This window comes from Barbatula barbatula (genome assembly GCF_947034865.1).
Source record: "Barbatula barbatula genome assembly, chromosome: 10".
NCBI lineage: Eukaryota > Metazoa > Chordata > Actinopteri > Cypriniformes > Nemacheilidae > Barbatula > Barbatula barbatula.
The window spans coordinates 12,720,951-12,728,878 of record NC_136773.1 but is presented as its reverse complement, the minus strand read 5'-3'; the positions used below and the strand labels follow the sequence as shown (position 1 = coordinate 12,728,878).

The 7,928-nt window shown below is 37.0% G+C and overlaps 1 protein-coding gene across 1 annotated transcript; it reads right to left on the bottom strand.

The window, feature by feature from the left end:
• Positions 1-2,278: 2,278 nt before the first annotated feature.
• Positions 2,279-7,928, bottom strand: LOC306899753 (extracellular calcium-sensing receptor-like; the record flags this gene model as incomplete). Its single annotated transcript, XM_079466225.1, has 6 exons — positions 2,279-3,192; positions 4,275-4,398; positions 6,190-6,417; positions 6,518-7,273; positions 7,354-7,642; positions 7,720-7,928. The coding sequence occupies 6 exons, from the start codon at positions 7,926-7,928 to the stop codon at positions 2,279-2,281; spliced, it is 2,520 nt and encodes an 839-aa protein (XP_079322351.1).

The following is a 7,928-nucleotide window of genomic DNA, read 5'->3' as shown; positions in this document are numbered from 1 at the left end:
GTTGAACCGGCACTGAAAGTGATCAACTTGCAAGGGTTCAGGAGATGGAAGGATGGTGGATGAAATGGCTGGCAAAGGAGATGTAGAAGGCAAGACAGGCAAACAGGCAGATAGTCACTGAGCCAATTGGATAGATCGCTGAATAGAGTTCTCCAAGCCTGTGTATCATCCTAAATGGCCAGAAGAACATGAACCTCAGAGTTCAATCTCTGATGATACATTGTAAACAGTGCTACCTCACTGGCAGCCTGAGTGAGGCACTGCAGTGTGTATTCTCTCACAGATTATTTTCTTGGTGTGGCCAAAATAATTGATCATGCGTGGATAGGGTGTTAGCAGTTTGGCTAAAGACTTCCTCACAATGTTGGAAGGCAGAGAGAGAGAGTTAGTGATGGGGCCATTGGCATCCCAAATGTTTTGCACATTTTGAAGTGTACGTCCTGATAACTGGGAAATAACAATGCAATTTTAGATTTCTCAGAAAGGAATAAATGTGGTTCCATCTCCAAAAACAGATTACACTGAAGATAATCTAAACATTTCTTCCGATCCAGAAAAAAATTATGGGAGTGGCCATGGGACTGGCCTCTTACCGGTGGTGCAGACGGATTGAGTTGTGCAGTGATACCAGTTTGGCAAAAATATTCTGTAGTGTTTGTGCAGAGTCTGTGGTGATTGTAGTAATTAATAGCCTAGTGTAGCGAGGTAGGCGGGACGAGAGCCGGAATTCGAGGCCGGTGAGTGATAACGAGCGTCAGCTGTACGCGCACCGGTCTCGTATCTTGGAGGAGATTGAGGAGCATAAAAAGACTAGCGATCGGACTGTCAGTGAGAAAGGACCGGGCATATGTTAAGTTTGTGGTTATGTTTTGTGGCTTTTACTTACGTGTTTATTGTTTGTTTTATTTTATTAAAGTGTATTGAATGTTAACCGGTTCCCGCCTCCGTCCTTTCCTTTTATAGATCTTAATACGACTAGAAACTGAGAGCGTGGTAAACTAGCAGTTAGGTCTGATGCTGGGGGTATGGTCAGCTGGGGTTCAGAATTTGTGACACATTGTAGTTCATTTTTACCTTGAAATGTAATGGTTGCTTTTGTGAAATAAAACCTGAACTAATTTACCCCCATGACATATGTGTCACGGCTCACGTGCCAGACAAAAATAACCAGGTTTACATAAAACAGGTAACTTTTACTGACATTAAACAGACTGGTACACGTAACGCAAGACATTCAATAACTGACAAGGGAATAACGGAAACACAGTCCTCTGGAGGACACAGCTTTCAAATAAAAATGCAGCTATTAAGTGATTTGGATCAAACAGCTTTGTTGTGAATTGTTACTACAGACGATTTCAAATTAACAACATAAACAAACATTACTGCAAATGCACACGTTCATGGAATGCCATTTACTTCCGGTAGAAAATCACAAATAATAGAGTGCCTTTAGATTATTGCTGATAACAAGCAAAAGAAACCAAGAGGAACCGTTACTTGGCTAAACTTGCCTCTCTAATATTTTGAATATAGACTGTGATACCAAGCTCAACTACTAGAGGTCAATATCCCATTCGGTTTCTTTAAATGCGACAAAACTGCAGGACCCATTCAACAAATTGTTTAACATACAAGAGAATTCAATAAACTGTTTATTTAATTCAATTATTATACAATACAAAATAATATTAATTAATATTAACATAAATTAAATTAAGTATAAATAGTTATAGTATTGGACACTAGCCTGACCAATAAACAAACACAGGCCAGAAGTTAAATGCAGTCCGATACAGTCTATAGGCTTACTTCTTACTGAATCAATGCAAATCAAGAACATGATTTAGAACATTGCTGTTGTACTTGTAAGGAATTAAATGTCATTAATTTCAATGAAATAAAAAAAAGAGTTATCACTATCTGCATTTGCAGGTATTTAACAATTGATCCTGTTCATATATTACTTCTAAGTGCATACTTGTTGTCCCAATCACTTCCAAGGCAAAATATGAAAAAGGGTGTGATTTTCTTTTGTACTGTGAAACATTCTTTATATTCGGGTTAGTTTGTCATGTTTCAGTTAGCCTCATTAGTCTTTACTCTGTTTTTGTGTCCTTAACATATATGAAAATATATGTATTTAAAGTTGTTGGTTTAATGATTTTTATTTAATTAGTTAATGTGTAATAATTTTGTAAATTAGCAGTATTCTTGTGTTTGTTTAAATGAACATTAAAACCACTGCAACATTACCTAAACCATATTTGTTTATTTATCAGTAGGATTTACTTTGTGTTTTTCCCATCAAATGTTGCTTTGTGTTTTGTTCAGGCTTAAACAGAATTATGTAACATTTAGGTGCAAATATACAAAATAATAAACCAAAGCTTGAGGCTAAAATGGCAAATATTTCCACAGCTACAGAAAATTTTCCAGGAGAACTGACATATGCTGGAATAAATGTGATCCACACAGCACAGAATATGAGCATACTGAATGTGATGAATTTAGCTTCATTGAAGTTATCAGGTAACTTTCGAGCCAGAAAAGCCAGAATGAAGCACAAGAGAGCCAGTAGACCAATATAACCCAGTACAGCCCAGAAACCTACACTAGAACCCAGACTGCATTCAAGAATGATCTTCTCTTTATAATATTTCATATTTTTATAGGGAAAAGGAGGAGATATTGTTAGCCAAAGCACACATATGAGAATCTGTATAAGTGTAAAGGCAAGAACACTGAGTCTCTGTTGTAAAGGCCCAAACCATTTCATGACATTACTTCCTGGAAGTGTGGCCTTGAAGGCCATTAACACAACTATTGTTTTCCCCAGAACACAAGAGATACAGAGGACAAAAGTGATCCCAAACGCTGTGTGACGTAACATACAGGACCAATCAGTGGGACGACCAATGAAAGTAAGTGAACAGAGAAAACACAGAGTCAATGAGAAGAGCAGCAGGAAGCTCAGCTCTGAGTTGTTGGCTTTTACTATGGGGGTGTCCTTCTTACTGTAAAACAGAACTGTGACCAGTACAGTTATTCCTACACCAAACAGTGAGAAAAAGACCAGAACTATACCCATAACTTCTGTGAATGACAGAAACTCTACAGACTTTAAAACACATTTATTTCTCTCAGCATTAGACCAGAATTCCTCTGGACACTGCATGCAGTTATTTGAATCTGGAAGAAATAGAGATCACAATCACATTAGTTAGATACAATACACAATATATTATGAGTTCTTATACCGGTATCCTCCTACTTTTCAGGAAGCAGGACATCATCTGACTAAAGAACCTGTTCCGTTTAAAGTTCCAGTAGTGTCAGTTACTTTTCAAACCCTCCATGGTCATATGAATAAAACAAATGAATATTTTAGCAGCAAAAACTCAATATGGGTTTGTTGTACACAAGGATAAAAAGTAACCCATGTAAAATATTTTCGGCCTAATTTTCTGCTGAAGATCCTGGATGTCATGTTCAGATCAATGACTTCACGGATTCTAGCAAATATTAACAGATAAAAAATCAAAACCTGACTGTTCCTGCCAGGAGTCATAAGAGGGTACAAGGTTGAATCTTTCAATAGGACATGACCTGTGTCACGATTGTCAGCTGGAGTGCCCATGAACTCCAGTAGAGGGCACTCCACACAGAACTCCATTTCCCAGAAACCCATGCTAACCGCCACCAGGTGTCTTATATCACAGACAATCACCACCAGATGATTCCCATTACCACCTCACTATATATACTGTGTTCAGACTCTCATTCAGGGCGAAGTCTTGTTTAGACAGTCTGACATTTCTGAGCGGTTCCCTGTGTTTATTACTTACGTGTATTATCTTGGACTGTTTATACCGACTGTGATTCTCTGCTGCCTGCCCCGATCTCTGCTTTGTTTACGACCTTGATTCTGCCTGTCTGCATTATTCTTGACGCTGTTGTGTGACCTCTGCCTGTTTGACTATTCTTGGAATAAAATACTGCACATGGATCCGAACGTCTATGACTCCTTGTTACAACCTGAACCCTATAGAATTGAGTGAAAATAACACTCTTATTTGACAAGAAACTGCATCCAAAATTGTAGGAGGAAACCGGTATGAGATCAACTTGCCACCTTGCAATTCTAAGGTTCAACTTCAAGTTGACTTTGTGTACATTTTGGGACGGAAAGTTTTTATCAACAATGTAAAAAAAAATAACATTATGATTCCAAGGTGACAGACTAACCAGTTTTTATTTGGTCTGAAGTTTACCTGTCTCATTACTGATTTCTCCATCTGCACATGGAATACAGTCATAACAGCAGACAGGTCTTCCTTTCTGTACAGCCTTCCTAGTGCCTGGAGGACAACTCTCACTGCACACAGATCTTGGCTTCTACATGAAAACATACATAGGCCCTACATTCAGTTATTGTGCTAGTTATGCACATTATTTAAGAAACATGTTGCATTGTTAACCATTAAGTAATGCAAATCTACAATAGATACTAAAACCGGTCTATTGAGAATATTCTGTTTAAATAGGTCTGTCAATAGTTGATAGACAAACACATGAATATTTATTTGTTAAAAGTGCCCCCAAATATGACTAAATACAATTTTTATTTAAAATTTCTGCAAACTAAAACTTTAAAGAAACATTGCAAATTGGCCTTAGAAGTCAGTATATTATAGAGCTCACTATATTACATTATATATTTAATAAAATAAACCAAAACGTATAATTTACCTGTTAGAGAGAATGCATTAACCTATCTTGATCCTTGAAATAATGCATTTTTTTAGTTTTCCAATTTATAAAAAGTGGGTTATTCATCGTTTTGAACTACAATGGTTCAGATCTTACTTATTAGACAGATATCATGATGTCCATTTAAATGGGAAATCATCAAATCTAATGCAAGTAAATTTTGGATTACCTCAGGGATTGGTTTTAGGACCCTTCATCCATATATATACTGCCCCTTGGCAACATTGTTAGAAAACATGGAATAAGCTTCCACTATTATGCAGATGATACTCAGCTATACTGTATATCTCATCAAGACCAGATGCTTCCTTCCAGCTATCCAAATTGGCAGAGCGCATCGAAGATATAAAACATTGGATGACTAGTAATTTTCTTCTTTTGAATTCTAATGAAACAGAAATATGATTTATCGGACCAAAGGCTCGTAAACAGAATATTTTGGATTATAACCTGCAAATTGAAGGCTGCACTGTTACTTCAATAAATACAGTTACATTCCTATGAGTTATATTAGACAGCAACCTGTCATTTGGAAATCTTTGAAAACATCTAAAATGTCACAAAAACAGCCTTCTGTTGTTGCCAAATTACTAAATATTCGATGTGTTGCTGACACATAGAAGCTTATTCATGCATTTGTGACCTCAAGACTTGCCTACTACTTAGTGGTTGTTCGGCATCATCAATGAACAAACTACTGTTAGTTCAGAATGCAGCTGCCAGAGTTCTTTTCAGGTCCAGAAAATACGATCACATAATGCTATCAACCCTTCACTGGCTACCCATTAAGTATTGTATTGACTTTAAAGTTCTTTTAATCACTTATAAAGCCTCAAAGGGTTTAGCTCCTACCTACATAACAGAGCTTCTATCACACTACAACCCGTCACGCTCTCTAAGATCTCAAAACTCCGGACTTTTGATAACACCTAGAATAACTATAAATTAGGTTTGTTTAAACAAGAAAAATAATAAATAGTACATATAAGTAAATTAAAATAATAATAATAAATAAGGTACAGAAAATAAAAATGCACTTTTCTTTACAGGACATACATTTATTAGGCTTATTTGACATAATTTAATTTAACTATTTATATAGTGCATTTCACAATGTGCATTGTTCCAAAGCAGCTTTTCAGGAGAACACTAAAAAAGGTAAAACAAACACTTGCATGATATTTATAGAACAGGCAAGATCATTCTAGTAAATAATATCTTATAAATCCAGTCTCCCGGTGGTTTATTTAGGATATTATGCATTAAGTGAATGCTTGGCTAAAAAAATGTGTCTTTAATCTAGATTTAAATTTGAAGGGTGTGTCTGACCCTCGAATAGTATCGGGAAGGCTATTCCAGAGTTCAGGTGCTAAGTATGAGAAAGCTCGACCCCCTTTCGTGGATTTTGTTATTTACCTGCAGCTGTCCTCCAGCCCAGATGATGTTTTCAGTGTTCAGCACAAAGCGCTGGTCAGGGGTCAGTGAGGCATCATAGTAACCCACTGCTTTAAACTGGAATGATCCATCAGAGTCCTGCTGCCAGTTCACAACTTCATAGTTGGCTATTGGCGCACCAGTGCTGTCAAACCAGACACGTTCCCCAAATTTTACTGTAAAATTAACCTTTTTCAGAGCCTCAACAACCTAGTGAAAAGACAGATTTGAAGCATTATCATTGTGGCAGTTTATCACAAAATACAGCTTAAATTGGGATGCCTGTTTTCTCAAATTATCTTTTGTTTACCTGGTGTGGTTGTATTGTCACAGTTTTCTCACAACCCTCTTGTCCTTTGCACTCAAGCAAACTGTGTAGTGCATAAGCCACAGCATAGACTGCTTTGTAGACATTACTTACATATCTATGTTCAGCCACCTCTTCATTATAATTTCTAAGCACAAGAAGATCTTCATAAGTGCTGCAATTGATTTTATCTTGAGAAAAAAACCCATCTCTGTGCGCGCATGGAAAAGCTGTGTCCCAAAATGCCTTATAAGCATATTCTGGAAACCCATCAATATATATTTTTCTTAATGAAAATCCCAGTGATCCTCCCATAACATGAAATGTGTTTGGAGTGATTAAATTCTGTGAAGCTATCCATCCAAACACTCCAATCAATTGGAGGCCTGTAATGTTCTGGAAAGTAAGCTGATCAATTAGAAATCCCATCTCAATAAATGAAACAAATGCAACAATCACTTTTGCTGTGCCTCGCTTCATTGTGTTTACCACTTTAATGAGTTTTTCAGGCTCTGTTCTATAGAATTTGACAGAATACTCTATGCAAATCCCCTCCTTCTTGGCTGCATTTAGAAAAATTTCCATTCCATTGTTTCCATAGTCATTATCACTGTTCACAGCTCCAACCCAAGTCCAACCCAAATGTTTTACCAAGAGTGCAAGTGCTCTGCCCTGGTAATAATCACTAGAAATAGTCCTGAAGAACGATGGGTAATTTTTCCTATTACTAAGACATTCACATGCAGATGAGTGACTTATCTAAAAAGAAAAATCACAAAAAACAGCTAAAACAGTCATCAAGCAGGTAACCATGTCAAACTTTGACTATTGCCTCTTACCACTGGAATTTTAAAAGGTCCTGTTGTTCTAGACAGGATGATTGTGGTGGCAGACTCCGTTTCCCCAATGATAGCATGTATTGGAGATTGTCCATTGCATGTCTGCTCTGCTGCAAAATCCTGATTATTCATCACTGCCATAATTGCACTCATGGAAGACAGTCTTGATGAACAGCTATCATATATTCTGTAGCCAAGAGAAACATTTGGGAGCAAATTTTCATTTCTGTTGATCTCCTCAACTGCAAAAATCATGACCTGAGCCAGCCGGAAATCTCTTACACTCACACTGTAAAACATTAACCATTTATATTAAAAAATATGCAGGAAACAATGCAGCAAACATATTTTTCTAATGTAACAAACCTAGAACATGACAGAAGTTGAGGTTTTTGTTTGAACTCAAATGAAGGTAATGTTTCTTTAATGTGGACTGGAAAAAGTGCTCCAATAGTTAGGTCTCCATCCTTTGACAGCAGTGGGTATTTAGGATCTCCAATCATTCGGCAAGCAGTGTTTTCTGCTTTTGCATTGCGGTAATGTAAAAGCAGGAGGGTGTATAGAAAAAAAAGCAT